At 36.9% G+C, this 25,955-nt stretch overlaps 1 protein-coding gene across 11 annotated transcripts in view; it reads left to right on the top strand.

Moving 5' to 3' along the window:
* The window catches only part of LOC5566335 (titin), a 446,003-nt gene that overhangs the window by 71,689 nt on the left and 348,359 nt on the right, over positions 1-25,955 (top strand). For all 11 annotated transcript variants that reach the window (XM_021841039.1, XM_021841049.1, XM_021841034.1 and 8 more), the window contains exons 7-8: positions 14,564-14,777; positions 14,835-15,404. In XM_021841039.1, the coding sequence (XP_021696731.1) occupies positions 14,564-14,777; positions 14,835-15,404 (784 nt within the window). The remainder of the gene's footprint in view (positions 1-14,563; positions 14,778-14,834; positions 15,405-25,955) is intronic.

Raw genomic sequence — 25,955 nt, 5'->3', positions numbered from 1 at the left:
GTGAAGCATTGCATTTGCCACCGAAAAGTGAATCTTGTAGGAGACTGTAATAGAAGCCTAAGGTAACTTTACTCTTCAATATTAACTATAAACATTACTATGGAAAGTAAGACGCTGAGATCGATCATTAGGGTACACTTGCTAGTTTCGAAAAAATGTTGAACAGACAAGGAAAGCGACTTTTTTCTTTAAGGATATATGAACGTAATGACCAATAAATACTTTTAACAACAAAAATGAAATTAACTAGAACTCTTACTAAACAGCCTAATTTTGCTAAGACTTGACGACAATTGACCTTTAGGACTCTAATCTTACGTAAAAGACAGGAGTAATCAGAATAGCACTTGAATGACAAATTATTCAAAACCATTGCGACTAGACAGTATTAGTAATGACACTACTACACTACTATTTCAAACAAATTCTGTTGGAGCTGCTGATTTTAACAATGCTTCCTTTTCTCAGAAGCAAGGGAATATGGGTACTTTTCAAAAACTATCACGTCATAATACTAATAAAAAAGCAGTGTTCATGTGGGCGCCATTGCCTAGTCCGTCTGAGTATTGGTCCTGGTAGAGGGGAAACTTGGCAAAAGCCAGACCGAGGGTTCAGCCTTGACAAGTTAAGCTGTCAGGCAGCTCCAACTGAATACCATACAAAAAAAAAATTCCCGATGGAATCTCTGAAGAAATTTATAAAGAATCAGTAATAATTCTACCAGGAACAAGACCTACTGTAGAAAAGTTTGGAGAAATCTCTGAAGAAATTCAAAAAATATCACTGAGAAATTCTTGGGATAAATTGGTACTGGAAATATTTTGAAGGAGTCCCAGAATGAATCCCAAGAGCATGTCTGAATACCTATGCTGCCATGAAGCAAATTGTGAAAGTTTCATTGACATTTGAACATATTCCATTTCACTGGAATTTTTTGAATATTTGTATGGAAATCGAGTTTGGAAACTTCACAGTCCATTTTCTCAATGCCTACTTTTTACAGATGAAACTGACTTACGATTCACGGCAGTACACGAAAGTAAAAAAGTAATAACTGGAAGAATTTTTGAAGTAATGCATAAGTAATGCATAAGTAATCATTGGCCTTAAGATATCTACTGAAGGAAATCTTAAAGAAATATTTGGATAAAATGTTAGAGAAGGGCTGAGAAGAGTTCATTCTGACATCTTAGATAGAATCAAAGTGGAGCAATTTATAAACCCTCTTAGTGCAGTCCTACCTGATTCATTTAACAAGTATATATTGAACAAAATCGAATAAATAATGTAAAGTATACAGGACGTTGCATATACATACCTCTAGGCGTTCAATTTTATATGGAAATTTTAAAATCTGATCTATATTTGAATTAACAGCCTTAAGAGAGTCCTAAAGCCCTGTTCCAATTTTAGTTCCAAACGCTTAAGTTTAGACAAGAGACACATGTTCACGTAATTTTTAAATGGTGATCGTTGGTTCACGGCCAAAAAATTTATTTTTCTGATTTTTGAAATTTTGTCACACCCCTGTAAGAACTCAAATTTTGGATGTGCTTTGTTTTCCGGTTCCCTTCCGAATTGTAAGATAGGAACAACCTCACACGGAGAAATCAGACTACCCAAAAATAAGTTCTTTTTACTCGAATTTGGGTTAACTGCATTTAGTTTTTACCCACGGTTGGGTTGTTTTGCCTCTCTCGCAACAGCAATGTTGTCAAAAACAGAGAGAGACGCACCGACCCATCGTCAAAGTTCAATGGAATAAGCCAAATTTGGGTTCTTTCGAGTTTACCCAACTTTAAGTTGTTTTAACCTACTACGGAGACTTCGAAAGTCAACGCTGGGTATTTTTTTTGACGTCTTACGGCAACATACTGGGGTACAATTTCGAAAAACGAAAAATCGCTCGCGTCACGAAAAGTGGTTAGATTTTGACTGTTAATAACTTACTAACGCCCGGATTATTGCACCAATCGATTGGAAATCTTTTTACGAATCTACTACAATAATGAAAACTATTGATTTTCATGACTAAACTATTGAAAAATTGGGATATATCGAGGTATGTCTTATTTTTCATAGAAAAGCACATTTTTCTTGCTTTTATAAGGTTTTGACGTTTTGAAGTTTACATGTACCGTAATTTCGGGTGAAATTGATCATTTTTCATGGTTTTTCTTGTCTGTTTTCAATGATGTTGAAAATGCCAAACGACTGAATGCAGGAAAACAAGTACGACGGTCAGCCTCTTTGGCTCATGTGCCAAAATTTTCTAACAAATGTGTTATTAGTGCTAAAAATCATCCTTTAAATAAAAAATCGAGGAATCCCATTTCGGGGTGAAATTGATCACTTGTCAAAGCGATTTTTGTTATTTTTTGACGTTAACTACATCTTACGGGTGTCAATTGAAAATCTAAAATGTTGCGACCGTCACGAAATTATGTAAGATTTTGAATACTAATAATTCAGCCATTTACCGGTAGATTTTCAATATTTTCCCACCAATCGGTCGGAAATTTATACAACATTTTACTCAAATTAAGAAAATCGTCAAACGATTTTTGACGATAGACTGTCGAACATTGTGAAAATGTCGACCCCTTTCTTACGCAACCAAACACGAGGGTTGGGAAGCACACTATAATAGCAGACCGATTTCTGCTTCTTCGCTCATTCTTCTTTTGACGTTAACTACGTCTTACGGCACCTAGTATGTCAATTGAAAATCTATAATGTTGCGACCGTTACGATATTATGTTAGAGTTTGAACTAAAGGAAGGCTACAACTATGACAATCGACTAAAATTCAAATGCAGAAAATCACTTGGCGTAGTTAACGTTATGCGGTCGTGTCTTGCACACAACCCCCTCTGGTTTTTGTAACGACTCTACATAATGAATATCAACTCCCTGAATCCGAATATGCTTGCAAAATTCTCAATACAGCCATCCCTCCATGAGTCGATGTTCCATCACTCGATATCGACTCATGGAACCATACTAAAAACATAAAATCATGGTTACTATGATGGTCCCTTCAAACAGCTTTCCAAAAAATAGCTGTTCCATGACTCGATATTTCCATGAGTCGATGGTCCCTTCAATATCGACTCATGGAGGCTTGACTGTAATGCAATATTTAAAGAAATAATGAATAAGGTGCCGGTGCCATTAGTGGACTACCTAAGCTATAAAAAATCATAACAAAAAAACGAAAAGCCTTAACAAAGATCTTTTGACGTCAACAGAAAGATTTCAACCTCTACTATATGGGAAAAATATAAAAAAGAGTGATAAAACTAATTTTTTAACATAAAATCGCTTGAGCCTCTATTGGTACACGTGTTCCAGTAGTTGCACTAGTGCTCCAGTAGTAGACGTTCGGGAATGATGCAAGGCATTTTGAACAAAATGGTAAATTTTTACATAGGTTTAACATTTTTCCCTCGGAACAGCAACTAATAACTTTTGAATGAAGCATAAAGATCATCTCTGGAACTTTTCTACGTGTTTATACATCTATTTTAAAAACTGCTTCCATCCGTTGATCCACTATTGGAACACGACGGCAACTACTGGTGCAAGGGAGCAAATTCTTTGCACAAACTCAATTATTTATATGACTTTTTGATAAAATAAAAAGCTGAAAATTGGCGAATCGACTAAACTAGAGGCAATCTAACCACCAAAAATAGCACATGTCATTTTTATCGTAAAATGTACGTTTTATTCCATAGTCCAATCTACTGGTACATTACAACCATTGGTACCGGCAATTTCCTAAGAAAATCCCTGATATCTAACAGAAATTAAATTATTTCAACCGTATGCGCTAATTGGTAAGAGTTTAGAAGATGAAATCGGGCTCGGGGATATATTTTAAGCATCCTTACAAACTTTCAGGTTTGATACCGTAAATTCGGGTGAAATTGATCAGTAGGGTGAAATTGATCACTGTGTCACACGATTTTATTTCCCTCTAATAGAGCACAGAAATCAATGCAACCTATGTAAATGAACGTTGTTTGTCTTAACTATTGTCGAATTGCATGTTGTGAAGCTTATTGTGTTAAGGAATGTTTACTTCTATGAAAATAATAGAAAATTCCATAATCGTGTTTTGTGTGGTATTGGCAGACATCAATAAACTTATAGTTTTAAACAAGGATTTGGACATGGTGTCAACCTGAAAATTTGTAGGGATGCTTGAAATATATCCCCAAAAGGAATTTTATCATCAAAATTCGTACCAATTTGTTTATTTTGTTGTAATAATTGATTTTTTTATAGATATCAGAAGATTCCTTCGGAAATTGCCTACATTTAGGCGTTTTCTGTGGAATTGTTGAAAATTAATTGTTTATTATTTCCATAAACTTTGCATTGTTAAGAATTTGGCAAGCATATTTGGATTCAGGAGGCCCAAATTAAATAAGTAAAGTTGTTTTCAAAACTAACAATGATTGTTTTGACAGGTGATCAATTTCACCCCGAAATGGAATTCCTTGATTTTTTATTTTAGAGACGATTTTCAGCACTAAAATCACAACCGTATGAAAATTTGAGTATTTAAACCAATGAGGATCATCGTCGTACTTGTTTTCCTGCATTAAGTTGTTTGGAATTGGCAACATCATAGAAAACAGACAAGGAAAACAGTAAAAAGTGATCAATTTCACCCGAAATCACGGTACCATGATCAAATCCTTGTTTAGAACTAGAAGTTTATGGATGTTTGTCAATACTACACCGTACATGATTTTTAAATTTTACATTATTTTCACAGAAAGAAACATTCTTTAACACAATTCAAGAATAGTTACCACGAACACCGTTGATTCCCTGCAGGTTGCATCAATATTTGCACCTGTTATGACGTATAGCTGGGCTTGTCAGATGATTATGGTGATATATGCGCTGCCGAGATCACTATAATGCATTTTCGGGCACTACTGGTAGATGTAGAGGCACATTTTCCCGGATACCACGACGAAGCAGAAGAAGTTCTTTATGGCGTGGAACTTCGAGTATCAAAAGGAGACCATGCCAATCATCGTGACATGCAATTTCAACATCGATATGAGCAAACAAAATAACATGGAGTTCGCGGACTTCATGGAGAAGTACCTCAACCTAAAACTGGAACCCACTAAAGCAATCAATCTTAGTGAATCATTTGTGGACCTAACGTTCAACTGGAATATTTGTTTGGAGAGCAAGAGTTTCCGCTCATGCTTCTTCTTCCATCGACCAATTCTATCGGTGTTGAAGTGTTAACTGAAGCAAGCAAATAATAACACACAATGTCCATAAATAATAAGTCATAATTAACATACAACAAATAGTGTGAAAATTGATTAGGTATTTAACAGTACAAATCTTTCATAAGTTCGTGATGGTCTCAAACCAGGAAATAAAAGAAGCTAACGTTATCCAACGTCAACTTGGCGGTCGTATCTCGGAAACAACCTCTTACTTTTTGTACTGAGTTGTTTTTTTTTTGCTGTTGTCAAAGAAGAATTACATAACGATAGCCATATGTCAGTTTACCCAAATTAGGGTTATCCCACGAAAGAGCCGCGGCTACAAAGCAAAGCCATGCTGAAGGTGTCTGGGTTCGATTCCCGGTCGGTCCAAGATCTCTTCGTAATGGAAATTTCCTTGACTTCCCTGGGCATAGAGTATCATCGTACCTGCCTCACGATATACGAATGCGAAAATGGCAACTTTGAAAAAGAAGTTTACAACTGAGCAATTCTTGCTGAAACCAGGCCTCCATCGGCACCCATCGTTAGAATTCCAATTTTATGTCACTGATCGCTAGTTTTCGATAAAACTTAAGGGTGGTCCTTTCTGTTTTCTCAAATTGGTGGACCCCTCGTACGCCAGCTAGCTGAACAGTTTGCGAAAAAGCCCATTTTTTTGATAAATCTTGGGTATTTCTTCACGGGATATGTCTCATATTTTCGCTTGGAACACATAGCAAACTTAGTGCATCGTATAGAAGAGGGATATAGCTTTCATTTAAACTTGAACAAATTTTGGCGGCCATTTTGAATTTGGCCGCCATCTTGAATTTTGTTACAAAAATCGATTTTTCACCATTAGCGCACCGCTAGTTTTGAATTCTGAGATCACCATCAGAAAGCTAGGAATACCAACTGGGAAAAATATGAATCAATGTTAAATTTAAGTAATAATATCTCATTGAATGACAATATAGAGACAACAGACAACCGCGCAAAAGTTTCTGGGCAATGGGACCAATACAAAAAGGCCCTTACAACTTACAACAAAGAAATAAGAAAATCCCGTAGAAAAACCTGGAAGTTTTATTGTGAAAACATAGAAAAAACTCCGGATGTAGCAAAATTACAGAAGGTTCTTTCCAAAGACCATTCAAATGGGCTGGGAAATTTGAAAAAATAAACGGGAGTTTTACCGTTGATACAAAAGAAACACTTGAAATAATGATGAAAAGTCATTTTCCAGGATCAAGTTTAGTAATGAGTGATGATACAGAATGTGATAAAGTTGGAGAAACCTCTAGGCCTAATAGGACTACCGGCAACAACTTAGATCTACCGGATACTATCTTTACTCGATCTAAAGTTGAGTGGGCAGTGAATTCTTTCGAACCTTTCAAGTCTCCAGGAAGAGATGGTGTTTTCCCTGCACTTCTACAGAAGGGTGGACAATTACTGCTTGACTCTCTCACAAATATCTTTAAAACTAGCCTATGTCTTGGCCATATACCAAAAATATGGACTCAAGTTCGGGTCGTCTTTATTCCTAAAGCAGGGAAAAAAGACAAAACAAATCCAAAATCGTTTGGACCAATTAGTCTAACATCTACAATTCTTAAAATCATGGAAAAGATAATAGACGAATACATAAAGTCAAAATACTTACAAACAAATCCTATCAGTAAATATCAATTTGCTTATCAACCCAATAAGTCTACAGTCACAGCTCTTAATGAACTGGTTACAAAAATAGAATCCACGCTTCACAGGAAAGAAATAGCTCTTATGGCATTTCTGGATGTTGAAGGTGCGTTTGATAATGCGTCTTATAAATCTATTGAAAATTGTATGGTGAAAAGGCAATTCGATCGTTGTATCAAAATATGGATTATGAAAATGTTGAATGATAGAGAAGTATCTGCTGAATTGGGAGAATCTTCAATAACAATAAAAACCACTAAGGGATGTCCTCAAGGAGGTGTATTATCCCCTTTGTTGTGGTCGCTTGTTGTTGATGATCTCCTCATTAAACTAGTAGAAAAAGGCTTCGAAGTTATTGGGTTTGCAGATGATGTGGTAATAATAGTTCGTGGAAAGTTTGATAATATAATCACTGACAGAATGCAATCAGCATTGAACTGTACTTGGCAGTGGTGTCAACATGAAGGGTTGAACATTAACCCATCAAAAACAGTTTTAATGCCGTTTACTCGCAGAAGAAAGATTACTTTAAAAAATTTGACTATAAACGGATGTATTTTACAATATTCTTCCAATGTTAAATATCTAGGAGTAATACTAGATAGTACTCTCAATTGGAACTTACACTTAGAGCAGGTAATACTCAAAGCCACAAATGCTCTATGGGTGAGTAAAAAAACTTTTGGTAAAAAATGGGGACTGAAACCAAAAATGATTAATTGGATCTATACGGTTATAGTACGACCCAGAATAGTTTATGCTTCACTAGTTTGGTGGACAAAAACAAAACAACATATGGCCCAGAGAAAGCTTGGAAAGTTGCAACGCTTAGCCTGCATGGCCATAACAGGAGCAATGCACAGTACACCATCAAAAGCCTTGGAAGCAGCTCTTTATAAACTTCCGCTACATCAATATATACAGAAGGAAGCTGAAAAGAGTGCTCTAAGGCTGAAAAGAACTCATACATTTTTAGAAGGCAATCTTTTCGGGCATCTCAGTATACTGAAAGATTTTCCAATAAATCCATTGGTAGTAATGAACGAAGACTGGATGGAAAATAGGATGAACTTAGATATACCATATAACGTGGTTGAAACAAACCGCCAAGTATGGGAATCAGGGGGTCCGAATATCTCACCAGGATCGATAATTTTCTACACTGATGGCTCAAAAATAAATGATAAAACCGGGGCTGGAATTACAGGACCAGGTATTGATATTTCAATACCAATGGGAAGATGGACCACTGTTTTCCTTGCAGAAATTTATGCCATTCTAGAATGTGCATCTTTGTGTCTGAGAAGGAAATACAGGTATGAACGGATTTGCATATTTTCAGTTAGCCAAGCGGCGCTGAAAGCTTTAAAATCATTCACAAGCCAATCAAAACTGGTATGGGAATGCATAACACTGCTAAAGCAATTGTCCGTTAAGAACCAGGTTAATTTATACTGGGTACCAGGCCATTGTGGAATTGAAGGTAATGAAAAAGCGGATTTACTTGCAAGGAGAGGGTCAAGTGTCCAGTTCATAGGACCAGAACCCTTCTGCGGTGTATCCAAATGTTTAATACAAATGGAATTGAAACAATGGGAGGATCAAATGATACAGTCAAACTGGATTGCAACAGAAACCTTAAGGCAATCAAAACTGTTCATAACTCCAAATAAAAACGTTACGGAAAAACTTTTAAGTTTAAACAAAAAATCTTTAAGCATACTTATTGGACTTCTCACAGGACATTGTCCGACAAGATATCATTTGAATAAAATCAATCGATGTCCTGTCGCCAGCCCTTTGGAAATTTGGTTAGAAAATCCCAATCTGGTTATTGGTTTCATTCTAAGAATCATACCGGATTGGAGTACTTCGCATCATCAGTCAACGGCATTTACCCCAAATGGTAATTCGTCATCCTGAAAGAATGCAAATTAAATAGGGGTATACCATAATAGATCAAACTCATGGTCGCAGTGGTTTAAATCCCAACACAAAAAAAAAAATCAGAAAGCTGAGGAAAAATTGCGTAAGATAAGCTACAAAAACTAGGTGAGCAAAGGTATTTACCCTATGATATGAACGATTTTCTATATCATGTTCTACTATTTTGACGTATATGGCGAGTGCAATTAATGCAAACATAATTTTTTGTACTACAAAGAAACAAGTTTTCAATCGTTGGTGTATTATTTGAGACAGATGAAGAATAGGAGTATTGATTTGAGTGAAAAAATCTGGCGGCCATCTTGGATTTTGACGCCATCTTGGTTTTAAGTAGTAGAATGAGTTTTCACCTTGTTAGCACTCAACATGTTGAATTCCAATGCTACCGTTACACTTATTCTTCTTCTTGTTCTTCTTTTTCCTCACGTTACGTCCCTACTGGAACAGAGCCAGCCCTTCAGCTTAACTAGTTTTAAAAACAAATTATCAAATAGGATTTTTTTAAAGCTTATTTGCTACCTGAATGATTCTTCTGCATATCTTCGAGTTGTAAAATAGCATTATTTCTTTCATTTATTTGGTCTAAAACCATTGATACAAATGAACAATCAGTTGAACAGCTGAGATAAGATACGAAAGATAGAATCTAATTGTTTTTTTTTAACGGAGGCCTTATAATTCAACATGATGAGCACTGAGATGGTAAAAAATCATACAACTGCTAAAAACCAAGATGGCGTCGAAAGCCAAGATGGCCGTCAGTTTTTCTGACCTCAAAATTATACACCTGCCTTTCGGCATTACGTCCACATTAGAACAAAACCTGCTTCTCATCATTCAATTTCGCTATTTTTCACATGCATGTTGGGCGGTACTAAAAACGATACTTTATGACTTAGAAAATCAAGGATGTTTTTTGCTTCAAAATTTAAGACTTTCATTATAAATAAATGCACTTTTGTCAATGTTTTACGATAGAACTACAGATATTACCACAAGGCTTACTAATGTCCCGACACGCAATTTATAAACTTCATACAATGAACATCAATGCATAGGGTAAAAAAATGTTTGTTTAATACAATCAATGTTTTTTGACGGTTTTCATTTATTGAATTTATTTATTCATTATTACTGAATTCAAAGATATGTCGAAGAATTATTCTGTTGTCAGAAATCGCATTAAAAAAGAAAATTCCTGTTTAATAACCTGGATTTATAACTAATAAAGCTTCCAGTAGGGACGTAACGTTCCAGTAGGGACGTAACGTCAGTAAAATGAAGTATAATAAGAAGAGAATACGTAACCTTTTTTATTGGTAGCCTCTTAATTTCGATATGCTGAGTGCTATCAATGTGAAAAATTAATTCTACTACCTAAAATCAAAATGGCGTCAAAATCCAAGATGGCCGCCAGATTTTTTCACTAAAAATAATATTCTTATTCTTCACTCGACTCGAATAAAACACCAAAGGTTGAAAACTTGTTTCTTTGTTGTACGAAAAATTATGTTTGTATTGATTGCACTCGCCATATACGTCAAAATCGTATAACATGATTTAGAAAATCGTTCATTTGATAGGGTAAATACCATTGCTCACCTAGTTTCTGTAGCCTATCTTACGCAATTTTTCCTCAGCTTTCTGATGGTGATCTTAGAATTCAAAACTAGCGGTGTGCTAATGGTGAAAAATCGAATTTCCTAACAAAATTCAAGATGGCGGCCAAATTCAAAATGGCCGCCAAAATTTTTTCAAGTTTAAATGAAAGCTATATCTTTTCTCTATACGATGCCACTAAGTTTGCTATGTGTTCCAAGCGAAAATGAGACATATCACGTGAAGAAATACCCAAGATTTATCAAAAAATGGGCTTTTTCGCAAACTGTTCAGCTAGCTGGCGTACGAGGGGTCCACCAATATGAGAAAACAGAAAGGACCACCCTTAAGTTTTATCGAAAACTAGCAATCAGTGACATAAAATTGGAATTCTAACGATGGGTGCCGATGGCGGCCTGGTTTCAGCGAGAATTGCTCAACTGTGGAAGTGCTCATAAGAACACTAAGCTGAGAAGCAGGCTCCATCCCAGTGAGGACGTCAATGCCAAGAAGAAGGAAGCCCGTGCAGTGATGGAAAAATGAGCCCCTGTGGCGTTTTTGTCTACTAAGTGAACGTCAAACATGAACAAAAGTGCCAATGCTCAAATTTCGACCGATTTTTTTTTATTAGAGATCAATTTTTTTTATTGTTATAGATGTTTTAAACCTTATGGTTCATTCGCCTCTTTAGATTAAATATTATTGTTCTTGAATCCAACGAAAAAAGCTCTGGGATGAAGTATCATAATGATTCTGTTGGTTAACTGACTAACGAAATATTATATAACATATTTTGTTTATCATGTTGTGGGTCCCGCACTATTAAAGTTTACCTTATAATCAAGGCTTTATTCATATAAATTTGTTTTGAAACGAAATAAATCTGAACTTAACAATAAGCTTCTATTAAATATATGCAAAAATCAGTTTTTGAGCTTCCCTCCGTTTTTTATACAGAATTTTTTCCTGAAATTTGTCTAGCAGCTCTTCAATCAAAGCAAAGATTCTTTCAAATATTCTATCAAGACCTCTGAAGGTTTCTGAATATGTTAGAAAACTTTTACTAGGTTCTTGCAGTATAATCTACTAGCAGTTCGTTGAATTTTTTCTCCAGATGTTTTTGTCGAATTTCGTCTAAAAACGGTTTGAGGCGCGCGTATGGTTGTGCTTTAAACCTACTGTCACGATTTTTCGGTTCCGGGCATCATTTGAGTTCGGTTGATGCAATTGAAAATCGGTTGGTACAAGTAAATTAACAGTTATATGAACAAAAATAGTACGACTGTTTCAATCGTTTTCAATTAATAGATTTGTGAAAGTGAAAAAGCTCTTCTTCCGCGTGTTAGTGGTATTCAGTGAAAATTAATGAAATAGGTGCAGTATTTTGATCAAGAGCGTGCTGGACGTTGAACGATGGACAAGCACGGATTGAGCAAAGTTTTTAGCATTCGTTCCTTTTCAAAAGAAACCTCAAAATTGTTTTATATGTAACGAGTTGTGTCCAGCTTCTCGCGTTTCAGAGTGCGATGATGACCCGTTGTAGCCCATCGCGTATCGTGGAATTGGCCACATGTTATTCGTGCCAGAATTTTTTGGTATGCGGCTTTTTTCAGTTCGCACTTTTCTTTCGGTCGATCCTTTTTTTTTCAATTCGATGACCCTTGAGAGATCGATTCTGTTTTTTTATTGGTAAAAAAGTAGAAAACAACTACTATTGAACATGTACCTAATCATTTTTTACGCGAAACAACATTCTTCATACTGTAAATAACATATTGTTTCTCTTTATTATCGGCATTCAAGAGATTAAATTAGGGTGTCGCTGAGTCGGTGGCCTCTCATTAAGTAAGTGCTACATCAACATTTCCTTTCCATATCCCAAGATACGGTAAAGATGGACGTGGCCGGGAATAGCAGTATTCATGGCTTTGGTACTCTTGTTAAAGTTCGGATAAAGGTTAACTCCCAAGCCTTGTTTCTGAAAGCAATCTGGATAAGATTATTAGAGAAAAAACATTAGTATAGCTAGTATCCAATCTACGAAGTATACCGTAACTATGCCGACGCTAATTTAGTCTAAAAACGTTTTGGAACAATTCACTGAAAGTCCTTTGAGTCGTAGTATTAAGCTTCTCTGTTAAACTGTAGCGACTCCAAAAATTTCCTCAAGAATTTCTTACAATTTCAGAAATTTGTCCGAATATCAATGGAGAAATTGCAAACTTCTTGCAAGGGCTCTTCAAGATGTTGTTTTTTTTTATTAATTTCCTAAACTATATTTTTTGTAAATTTCTCCCATAAACTTGCTCTTGCATTTATCTAGAAGTTCCTTGATGTACCTTCATTAGCACACCTTTAATTACACTAACCTTTGGGCCTGAATGTGCTCCCTTTATAATAACATTACATTGTACTGAACTTCCGTAAGTTAATAGACGAACGGAGAGTACAAACGTGTTTTTCCTCGTCCGAAAAAGAAATTCCGCGTTTTGCTGTTCACATTTGATGGGACCGGGAACATATGAAACGTTGTGCGAAAATTTCCGTTTCAAGTGACGTCGTCAGCAAAGACGCCCTTTCTCCGGACGAATCCGTTGAGGAATATCTTGTTGCTGTTACCTGCAACTTTGATGACTATCTGGAAACAACGCTAAAGGCTCAAACGCAATGATAGCGAAACGGCAATGGAAAGCGGAACCAGTTCGCCAACATGAATTACACCATCCTGACTGAGCTGTCAACGAACGAAGATCAACCAAGTCTGAGTCGACATGCATGCTATAGTTCATGCTGGCGAACCGGATGAAGCGGTTAACACAACAAGGAGGTGCCAAGATTGCCGGTCCACTTTCGAAGTCGGAGGTAAATGCTGTTCAACACCGACGAAGTAAGCGTAATGTACTAGTACTGCAGCGTATTTTGAGGCGGTAGGACCACTCAAGGTCTTCCGGTCTACTACGCGCACTCCACGGCTTACGCTCTACGCCAAGGTAACGGACAAGGTCACTCCAAGACCAGCACTAAGGATAAAGCCAAGGGTCCTGCGGGTAGTTGGAGGACAGGTGTTTTATTGATGGGTGTGAACGGGTTCGGGTCGAGGGACTATTACCAGGATGTTCCGGAGTTTTTCACTTCTACTACCTTCTGTCTACCTCCATAAACTTCTTGCTCAGACGCCTGAGAAGGTAACTCAGAAAGTGTAGGGTTGGGTTGTATCACCTGCAGACGCAAACGACGACATTCCCTCCATTGTCTTAACTTTCATTTGTGCTGACACCATTCAGGCTTTATCGAAGTACTGCTTCCACCTTTCAACGACCTTACGTTCAACCCATACTCATCTCTGCACATCTAGGTTTGCAGCACGAAACATCTCCCTTCAAAATCTATAATTTCAAAGATGAAAAATCTGCACATTTCGGATTCGTAACCACCCTACCACATGGCATCGCCCTACCGCGTCGCACAAATATATTTTATGTAATTTCCACCAAAGGGATCCACAGGCTGCGATTGGGAGGTTGAATTATCTATCCACCAAGACCACTGCGACTACGAACTCACTGTGCTATGCCGGTTACCGCCAGACGACGGCCATAAGATCAAGTTGCATACCAACTAACATATATCTTTCAACGGATCTGCCTTCTGGCTTGCGCTCTACGTTTGTATGCTCCCACAGTTAGTCGCATTTTTCCTTTGGCCCGAGAACGATCCCGGATTTTCTCCGTTTCGTGTTTCGCGTGCGACGCGTGTGTTTGTGTTTTTCCGCGCACAGCCAGTGGAAAATTATTTTGGAGATATTCTTGTTAATGGATAATGGACGTCATTCAGGGCTGCAGTTGAACTGATTTAAGTTTCGCCAGCTGATTTTTAATTTTGAATCTTGTGACGTATTTACACAAAAGTGAATTGTTTTGTATGTAACGCTAGAATCTTGCCAGATCAGTGCATTTGTTAGTTGACACCACGGGAAGGTCATTGACCACCACTTGTTGAAGTTCTATCCAGTTCAACAATCAAAAACTTGTTTCGTGAACTCTACAAACTAATACCAACATCCATAGCATGGCGAGTCCGGAGAATGTTCTAGCTGAATCGGACAACATAATGGCCAGCGAGGCAATCTCCTCAAGACTGGCTGAAGTTTCCAGAATTGCTGAATCCCTGGACAGCGTCCTCCGGGATGTCCAAGGCGGCTTTGACGACGTGGACGACGAGGTGGCAAACGTTTCCGGAGAGCTGACCAGTCGGAAGGCCGACGGCAGTAATCACAGTGATGTAAGTATTGATAAGGATGATCGTATAACTGATTTACATATTTTGAACTTCTTCCAGGACTGGAGCTCCAGCGTGAAGTCCACCGAAGACGAATCCTTCGTCACCGCCTCGGATTGTACTTGCACTCCGCAGTCACGCTCTTCCTCGTACCATACGGCTTCTGAATGTCGGGCATCGCCCTGGTGGGGAGGAGAATCTACCGAGCGAAGCTCTCTTTACAACGATTCCTCCGAAGACGCCGATCCGGAAGCTCTCCCTTCAATCAAGCTGCTCTCCGGAGTAGTCATTACGGCGTCCTCGGCCAATTTGTCCTTTGACGAGTCCGAGCACAGCTTCTTAACTCCAACGTCCAACAGTGAGCAAGCTGACTCGGACGACCCGCACCAGTCCCCTTCGGGACGGAACCAATCCTCACCGGAGATCAGCTCCGGAACGAGTTCTGCGCTCAACTCGATCAATCGACGGGAGAATCTAACCCTAGCGCTTACTCCGGAGGAGTTGGAACAAATCGAGAACGATATCCGAAACAACAACACGGTCCATCTGGTGGCGGTGGCGGAGAGTACTCCCAAGTCGGAGTCCAAGCAGCACCACAGTTCACCGACGGCAAGCGAAGACAGCGGTAACGTAAGTACGATCAGTGCCAAATTCGATGCGGTGCTGGAGTTGGACAGTCCTGGGCTCAAAACGGGCAATCAGGAAATCTCCGGACTAACTTATTACTATCAGAATATCATCGCGAAACATACGGTCAAGAGCTGTCTTTGAGCTGGTGGATCCGGGCGATGCGTAGAATGTGTCTCATAGTGCGTTAGAATGTATCACAGTGAATAACTCAAAATGTGCGAAATGTGTTTGTGCCGGCAAGTGGCAAGAATCTCAACAAATTCATTTGTGTTCTCAGTAAGTAGGTTTTGCATTCGTCTTTAGCTTATAGTGTGACATTCCAACCGTTCTTAAATTAGTTTCTCTTATTCTGTACTAACTTGCACGAAATAGCTTGAAATAGTTTCAATTAGAGCCCTAGTTACTTTGAATTGACTAGTAGAATGTAAGTTTTAATACAAATAAAACCTGTTTTTGTTAACCGTTTTGAACGCGAAGCTTTTTAACAAAGAAACTCCCTTTTGCCTCCGTGAAATACAACGCCTAAATGACGGCAAACTCCGAACGCACCATGCAAAGCTCGCCTGCATCCAAGTTGGCTGGAAATGGAGGGGAGCCTTCATCGTTAACACCTGTTGCTGTGATCACCCCAAGCTTGCGACGTGACATCATTGGATGTGACGTTGCATTAGATTGCTCGTAAGAAAGCTGTTTGTTTCGGTAGTCGGTGGAGCATGAGACGCAGACCACGTGAGAAACGTGAGAATCTCGTTATACTATATCGAAACCGGTTAATTTCATGCTACAGACGGGGGATTTGAGAACGCAAGCCGAATGCACAAAACATAGACACCCAACCCTAATCGGGTCGGTATTATAATGTTGTTGAATCTCTGAATGAAAGAAACATAGGTAACGATTGTGTGTCAGTAGGGAATGATTTTGTAATACGGCACCGTCTCCAGATTGATGATGTGCACTCGAGATGGGATTATAGTGCAAGGTGCCTGTGATGAGATAAAAAATCGGCTTATTGAAAGCCAACGTAAAGGAAAAAGGGGCACGATCACCATTTAGTCTTGATTATTAATATTTAATTCGATATTCATACATTGCGGTCATTTTTGGCTAATCGGTACTATAGAAAAGCTGTAGAGGGATTCCACGGAGGCATGCAAGTCGATTCTGATCGACCATTTCAAAAATATCTGAAACTTTGCACAGTTTTTCAGTTCCATCTAAATCGTCATTTTCCGATATCAAATCTTCAAGTTGAGTCACGACTAACTTTTCAAAAGGGTGTATGTGAAAATGGTTCAAAAATATTCAAAAAGCTGCACAGCAAAAACGGTTCGTTCGATTGTTAGACAACTAAAGAAACAAAGTTAGACAACTAAATAAAGATTCCAAAAAAAATACACACAGTAAAAAAAAAAATTTTGCGTTAAAAAACATCATTTTTGTCACAAAAACTCAAATATCTCAAAACCCTATCGGAATACCAACGTAATTTTTTGATTTAAAACCATAAAAACCATAAAAATTTGGTGATGGTAAGCCAATGAACAAAAAAGTTATGACATTTCAAATATTTCACAAATTTGACACTTAGTGAAAAATTTTTTTTTTTCATTGTTAATTTTTTTTAGGACCGCAGTTTGTTGCTGAATTTTTTGTTAAGGGTACCACATGAGGTTAACAAGTTGTTTTCATGATATTTTATTTAATTATTCATAACTATTATAGCATCTCTTAGAAAGTTAGACGCGATTCAGTGTTGTGATCTAAAGTCTTGATAGTGTCATATTTTTTATTGTACGTAACTGAAGAAAAATTCTCTCAATAGTGTTGAAACCTTTTGATAAAAGAAACCTATAAGAAATCTAATATTGAAGACAAAAGCTACAAAAAAAGTTTTCTATACAGGTATACGACTAGTTTACCTGCAAAAAGTTTACCTCGTAGAGAACAAGGCGGGTCTATACCCAGGTGATCTAGTATACGTAAAGCAGGTCGGTTTTCTCGGCGCTGGTTTTCTCCACAAAGTTAAAATCTGATTACACCTGGGTATAGACCCGCCTTGGTAGAGAATAGACTTTGTTAATCATATTTGGGAGAAAGCGAGTAACTTCAACAACATCAAAAACATGATAGGTACATACCATGAACATACTCACGAAAAAGCTAAAAATATACTACCACTATGGTAATAAAAGATTTAATTGTAAAATTTTTCTTCAGTCAAGCAAACGACACCAAACTAGTCAGTTAAAACTTAAAAGTGATTTTGTTTATTAAAATCTAACGAGCAACATGAGTAGTCGCTTTCTCAACTGTTGCAGGCCGTTTGCAGAAAAAAAGTGTTCGAAAGAGCTACGAAATCTCACCGAAAGCACCATAGATAAACTGAAAGCGGCTGGTTATGCTCCAATGTCTACATTGAATACAAATTTACGCATTTGTACGTCCTGCCGTTTAAACGTTGACAAACGGGCAATCTGTACATCATCGGTGGATCAGGTTGCAGGAAGTTCGAAAACAACAACAACTGAGGAATTACTAGATGCACCGACAACAACTGAGGAGTTACCAGAAGTACCAAGTGCAGATAGTCTTGCCACGGTACCATAAGCGACATCTATTTCAACAAATCAATCAGAAGATGAGTGCATCCAGAAGGTCAACATCGAACGCTTCAACGAAGGGATAGCTGGAATAAAAGTGACTCCGATTAAATGGACGAAGATGGGTTACGTCAATTATCCCGAGAAAAAATACCGTAAAATCAACGAAGCTGTACGAAGAAACCTCTTCAAATTAGGACCTGAGGATGTGGAAAATACAGACTACGATGAGGTAATTATGAATATGAAGGAAAGGTTCTCGAATCTAGCCACGACAAGGAAAGAAAAATTATTGATTTTGTCGATGCTGCCAAGCTCGTGGTCTATTCAAGACGCCATTGATGAGTTCAAAACCAATAGAAATACAGCAAAAGAGGCAAAACAATTCAAAAATAACTGTCTTGCAACCAAAAATGCTAGGTCGAGTACTTCATTAACAGATGAGACAAAAGAAAAAATAATTCAATATTTTGAAGACGATGAAGTAAGTAGAGCTATGCCTAGCCAAAAAGATTATGTATCTGTAAAAAAAGATGGAAAGCGTCGAGCAATCCAAAAACGATTAATGATGACTACTTTGAAAGAAGCGTATACACGCTTCAAGGAAATTAACGAAAATATTAAGGTAGGTTTTTCCTCATTTGCAAGCCTTCGTCCAAGGCAATGCAAGCTTCTATCCAATTCAGGAACACATAATGTTTGTGTGTGCACAACATACGAAAATATTAACCTAATCTTACATAGTTTGAAAAGAATCAATTTATCAAAGGATATTAAAATGTTAACTGGTAGTCTTTTGTGTGAAAATATAACATCAAATTGCTATCTACGATCTTGTTCGGATTGTCCAGATTCTTCATCATTGGAAAATACTTTATTCGCTGAGTTTGAAGAAAATTATATTGATCAGTTATCATTTGAGCAATGGGTGACCACGGATAGGTGTGACCTAGAAACTATTGTAAAACCTGTAGATGAGTTTGTGTCATTTTTTGCTTGAAATTAGAAAGTTTAATTCCTCACGACTTTATTAAAACAGAGCAATCCCGCTTTTTAAAAAATACGAAAAATACATTACAAGATGGTGAATTTTTAGTCATTTGTGATTTTTCTGAAAACTATAGCTTTGTATTGCAAGATGAAGTGCAGTCCCATCACTGCACTATGGTCCAGGAATCAGTTTTACGCGGAAAGATGCATTTTGAGCTTTAGAATGAAACATTAGACAAAAACGGTCTTCTACAAAGTTGTTTGTATTAGTTGAGCCCTTTGTTTGGTTTTATTGAAAATTAGGGTGGACCACATTTTCATAGAAATTGTGTAACTAACTTTCTTATTTGTAGAAATTATATTATACATGCTTCAGCAAAGTTGTAGACCATTCAATTTCAAGCAACTTTGCCAAAAAAAGTTTTTTTGTATCTCTTAAATTGACCGATTTAGAGCTTTTTTCCTGCAGTGACGTAGGGTGGTCCGAACAAAACTGGTTTTCTGGCTCTAGAGTTTTCAATTTAAATTTCTCATCAAAGTAGTCTATGAGACACTTTTAGAGCTTTGAAAAATGCGTAATTTGGTGAGTGAAGAAACTTGCTATCTCCTTCCGTTTAGGAGTTATTGTTGTTTTTCTCTCAAAAACATGCCTACTTTGATTGTGAATATCTCTGATTGGGGCAAACATAAAAAATATCTTTTGACGGCGTTCAAAAGACAAAATAAAATTGTATATCATATTAAAAAATTACAGATGTGTTATTTTTGTAACTCTTATAAAACGTCTTGAAAATCAAACATTTTTTATCACAAAAACTTTAATAACATTTGAACTAAAATAGATATCAACAATCTTTTTGCATGAAAATTTGCGTTTTATTAAGTTCTAAAAGTCGTCCATAGACGACTTTGACGAGAAAATAATATTAAAAAAACTAGAGTTGAAAAACTTATTTTTGTTGGACCACCCTGCGGTGATTAGGAAAAAATGCTCTAGATTGGTCAAATTTTGAGCTACAGAAAAACTTTTTTTGGCAAAGTTGATCAAAATTTCAAGTTCTACCGCTTTGTCTAAGAGCATATACCAGTATTTTTGCAAATAAAAAAGTTGATTTTATGATATGTGTGATATTGTGGACCACCCTAGTTTCAAATGACACAGTGTGAAAGCTTACATTTTTAGAAACAATTTTGTAGAAGATCATCTCTGTCTAAAATTTCATTTTCATGCTCAAAATGCAAAATTATAAAGAAATACATACTATGAAAATCTTCAAAATAGTTTTAGAGCCCTATCTTTCTTATTTCAGATTTCTCGTCAAAGTCGTCTATGAACGATTTTAAGAACTTAACAAAACGCAAATTTTCATGCAAAAATATTGATGATATCTATTTTAGTTCAAAAGTTATTAAAGTTTTTCTGCTTAAAATCCTTTGTTTTTCAAGGCATTTTATTAGAGTTACAAAAATAACACATCTGTATTTTTTTGATATAATATACAATTTTATTTTGTCTTTTGAATGCCGTCAAAAGATATTTTTTATGTTTGCCCCAATCAGAGATTTTCACAATCAAAGTAGGCATGTTTTTGAGAGAATAACAACAATAACTCCTAAACGGAAGGAGATAGCAAGTTTCTTCACTCACCAAATTACGCATTTTTCAAAGCTCTAAAAGTGTCTCATAGACTACTTTGATGAGAAATTTGAATTGAAAACTCTAGAGCCAGAAAACCAGTTTTGTTCGGACCACCCTACGTCACTGCAGGAAAAAAGCTCTAAATCGGTCAATTTAAGAGATACAAAAAAACTTTTTTTGGCAAAGTTGCTTGAAATTGAATGGTCTACAACTTTGCTGAAGCATGTATAATATAATTTCTACAAATAAGAAAGTTAGTTACACAATTTCTATGAAAATGTGGTCCACCCTAATTTTAAATAACACAAAACGAAGGGCTTAACTAATACAAACAACTTTGTAGAAGACCGTTTTTGTCTAATGTTTCATTCTAAAGCTCAAAATGCATCTTTCCGCGTAAAACTGATTCCTGGACCACTGTGCACTGGAACGTACAACAAGCTACAATTCATCCATTCGTTATTTATTTCAATGGAAGTACGCAAATTGAACATTTTAGTTTTATTGTAATTTCCGAAGATTTAAGACACGACTCAGTATCTGTAAATTTGTTCATTGCCAAAATGATTAACTTTTTACGCGTGGATAAGGATAAAGAAATCAGAAAGATATATTTCATGTCTGATGGAGCAGCATCGCAGTACAAAAACCGTAAGAATTTTTCGAGCCTATGTCAATTTAAATCAAAGTACGGAATTGATGCAGAATGGCATTTCTTTGCTACGTCACATGGCAAAGGTCTTTGTGATGCTATTGGAGGAACCATAAAGCGCATGGCCACAAGAGCAAGTTTAGCCAAAGAACGTGAGCATCCAATTAAAACTGCAAAAGAACTATTTGATTGGGCGAATCGCAGAAAAGAAGAAGATTTAACAAAATTATCATTTTGTTTTACTACTACTGAAGAGTACGAATTAACGGCATCAGAGCTCAGCGAGCAATATGATAACGCGAAAACGATCCAAGGAACCCAAAAATTTCACTGTATCATTCCATTGTCAGAAAATAAAATTAAAGCAAAACTATACTCGAACTGTACTGATAATGATGCAAAAGTGTTCGATATTGTAAAAAAATTGAATAACAATAAATAAATAAATAAGTATTAATAAAATGTTTTCATGATCTCATAACGCATACCCAAATCCAAAACTTTTAACGTTTATATATAACATTTAGAAACTCATCGATCATACTCTAAAAAAAAATATCCTGGTAAAAAAAAATTATTTTCGTGTAATCTGTTAATTCATTTTAATTTATACATATATACATATACATATACATATAATATTTATACATATACATAATATTTATACATATAATATACATAATACTAATGAATACATGAAAACGACTTGTTTAATTCACGCAAGGCCCATAACAATAAAATCAGCAACAAACTGCGGTTCCCGTAATAATTTACACCGAAAAAAAAAATTGTTTTTCTACTAAATGTGAAAATTGTTACATGTTTGAAATGTCATAACTTTTTTGTTTATTGGTTTACCATCACCAAATTTTTATGGTAGATAGCTAATATAATGGACCGTTTTCCCTCAAAAAATTACGTTGGTATTCGGATAGGGTTTTGAGATATTTGAGTTTTTGTGTCAAAAATTATGTTTTTTAATGCAAAACAAATTTTTTTTTTACTGTGTGTATTTTTTTGGAATCTTTATTTAGTTGTCTAACTTTGTTTTTTTAGTTGTCTAACAATCGAACGAACCGTTTTTGCTGTGCAGCTTTTTGAATATTTTTGAACCATTTTCACATACACCCTTTTGAAAAGTTAGTCGTGACTCAACTTGAAGATATGATATCGGAAAATGACGATTTAGATGGAACTGGAAGACTGTGCAAAGTTTCAGCTCAATAGAAAAAAATGAATTAAAAAAAATACCAAATTTTGGTGCTGTTGCTGTTGCACTCTGTAAATTTGTAGAGAAAAGAGATAGACATCCGATTTATTTACTTTTCCTAACTTCTGAAAACGAACATTTTCGTACCAAAAGAAGTTTTCAGCGACCTCTACGGGTGACGCTACAAAAAAGAGTTACACATTATGCATTGAGGGTCAAAAATGACCCATGACTTCGAAACGCTTTCAAATATGCATTTTTGAACTGATATTTGTTATTTTAGCTTTATATGAAAGGTATGAAATCGGACAATTTTAATATTGGACATGTTTTTTGTATCTATGGCCACTCTGGAAACAAGGGCACAGGGGCACCTGGAACTTGTTTCAGTAGGAACTGGTACATATCATATCCAGCAGTGAGTACGCATGTATCGTGCCACGGTTCGAATTTCATGATTTTTCATTCCGATCTACATTATTCATGTTTTGACGTTTAATCCCTGTTTTTTTTTAACCAATTCAAATATAGCTTTAGGAATTCCTTCAGAAAAACCTCCAGAGATTCCACCAAGAGTTTCTCCTGAAATATAGACAGTATTTTCATCATTTCTTTTCCAGACACTTCCAAAGATTTCTCCAGAAATTCCTTTGAATATTCCTCCAGAATTATTTCTAGTTCTATTAGGGATTTTGCCAGAGATTACCTCTAGTATTCCTCCAGGGAGAACTTTTAATTATTAATAGATTTTTTAGACCGATTCCGATATGAATCTAGGAATACAGGTATTCAAGGTCTTCAAAAAATTCCTCCAGAGATTCCTCCAAGGATTATTTGATGGATTTCTTAGAGATGATTTTCGGGTTTTCAAACCCGAAACCCGACCCGAACCCGATGGGTTCGGGTTTGATAATTTTAAATTTTTCGGGTTCGAGTCGGGTTTTGAGGCTACAGAATTATCGGGTACGGGTCGGGTCCGGGTTTGAAAAAAGTCGGGTTTAGTCGGGTTTGATGAGAATTGTGAACAGAGTAACAACTTAAAAGTTTTCCTATGGATCAGAAACGATGAGTTTATCATCTTTTTGAACTCGAGTTTTTCAAACAATTTTTTTTCGGGTTGTGGTTCGGGTTCGGGTTTGAACAGCGAAAATTTATCCTGTTTGCTTTTCAATTGTTGTCTCGGGTTCGGGTTTAAAGAAATAAAATAAATCGGGTACGGGTCGGGTTCGGGTTTGCAAAATGTGTAACCGGACCATTTCTAGGATTTATGTAGACAAATCTCTACAAGGATTCTTATATAGATTTTGCGAAGAGTTTCTCCAGTGATTTCTCCATAGGTTCCTCCAGTACAATACTTACTGAGATTCCTCCAGGAATTTCTCCAAGAATTTCTACAGGAACTTTTCAAGAAAATATTTCAGAGATTCCTTCAGAAATTTCTTTTTGGATTCTTCAAACTTTTCCTTCGTTTTCTCCTGATATTCTGATAGAGTCTCCTCCAGAAATATTTCCAGAGACTCCTTCAAGGATTCCACCAGATAAATCTGTACAAAAATTCTTGACTCAGGATCCAGGATCCTTCAGGGATCTTAATAAGTTACTGCTGTTATGTTTTCAGTGATTTCTGCAGAAATTCTTCGCATACTTTCTGAAATTTTCCCAGATAGCTACCTCGAGATTTCTCCACGATTTTTTTCGTCAGGGTTTCGACAAGGAATTCCTCCAAGAAATTACTTCAAAATTTTTCTTCCAGAATTCTTCTACAAAATCGCTTTATGAATCACTTCAAAGCTTTATTCAAGTAATCTTCCAAGAATTCTCCAAGATTTGTTTTTCAAGAGATTCGTTTTTGGCCACTGAATTCCTCCAAAGATCAAATCAGAAATGACCATAAATGTGCCTTCAGGGAGTCGTCCAATATTTTTTTCAGGAATTGCACAAGGAATTCTTTTACTGAGCCATCCCTGGAGGAAGCTCTAAAATATTCCATGAAGAAATCCTTAAAGCATCGTATCCCAAACTTGCTTTTCGTAACTTCCACCATGTCAGCGCCTCGCTCTGTCTGTTATACAAAAAGCGAGCTGAACAGCAAAAAATTAATTGTAATATCACGTCGTATTCGATGCAAATCGCTCGCGTCGTGAATATTGCCTATAATTGCACTCCAATCATTGTAACAAAATGGATGAAACGACTCAATTGACCAATCCTAATTTATTTTTTGCTAAGTAACGAGACGTTGGCGTGCCGCGAAAAAATAATGAGGAACGATGCCTTAGAGTAATCTCTTGAAATCCTTGGATTCCCTCTAGGAAAAAAATATGGCGATATCTCTATGGTATTACATGTAGGAATGCTTAGAGAAATCTCTAGAAGAATCTATGGGAGAATCCCTTGAGGAATCCTTGCCTCGGTTCGTGGCCGCATCTTTCCATCCTCGGTTCTGCCCCATGCTCGCCAAATCGATACTCACCTAGCTCGCTGCGCTCCACGCCTTCTTGTACCAACCGGATCCGACGCGAACACCATCTTTGCAGGGTTGCTATCCGGCATTCTTGCAACATGCCCTGCCCATCGTATCCTTCTAGCTTTGGCCATCTTCTGGATACTGGGTTCGCCGTAGAGTTGGGCGAGCTCGTGGTTCATCCTTCGCCGCCACACGCCGTTCTCCTGTATACCGCCAAAGATCGTCCTAAGCACCCGACGTTGGAAGACTCCAAGTGCTTGCAGGTCCTCCTCGAGCATCGTCCTCATTTCATGCCTGTAGAGGACTACCGGCCTTGTGAGCGTTTTATACATGGTACATTTGGTGCGGGTGCTTCTAGTGGGGGCCATAGCAGGCCTGACTTTCACTGATGATGCGCCTCCGTATTTCACGGCTAACGTTATTGTCAGCCGTCAGCAAGATCCAAGGTAGATGAACTCGTCGACCACCTCGAACGTATCTCCGTCTATCGTAACACTGCTACCTTTTTTTTGTAAAACCATGTATTTCGACTAGTTAGTTATTAACATTAACGTAAAACGTAAAATTATGTAAACCTATTACATTTTCTGGTGTTTCAATTAGATAGGTATAGTAAATTGCTAAGGTTTTAATAACATACTGCTTTGAATTGTGATTAATATTCCTAAGGGTTGGATAAATGAATTCTTCGGGTTCTAGTCTAGCTAAACAAGATTCGTAACGCAAAAGTTCTCTTCTTTGGTATCTCCAGATATTTCGGTGTACGAGTTTATGTACTACAGTTTCTGGTTCTTCGGGACATACATCACAGTAGGAATTATCGATGACTCCTCTGCGATAAAGTAATTCTCCATGTTTTATTTTGGAGTGTAAGATCATGTACCAGATGGAACGCTGCGATGAAGACAGTAGTTTGTTGTGCACGTGTTTGAAGATCACTTTCCATTCGCGTTGCTCCGCTGCCACAAAACCAGGATCTGGTCGCATGGC

This window comes from Aedes aegypti, chromosome 2 (assembly GCF_002204515.2).
Source record: "Aedes aegypti strain LVP_AGWG chromosome 2, AaegL5.0 Primary Assembly, whole genome shotgun sequence".
Taxonomy (NCBI): Eukaryota; Metazoa; Arthropoda; class Insecta; order Diptera; family Culicidae; genus Aedes; species Aedes aegypti.
Note: the sequence above shows the minus strand (reverse complement) of the source record. Positions and strands in the feature narration are given on the sequence as shown.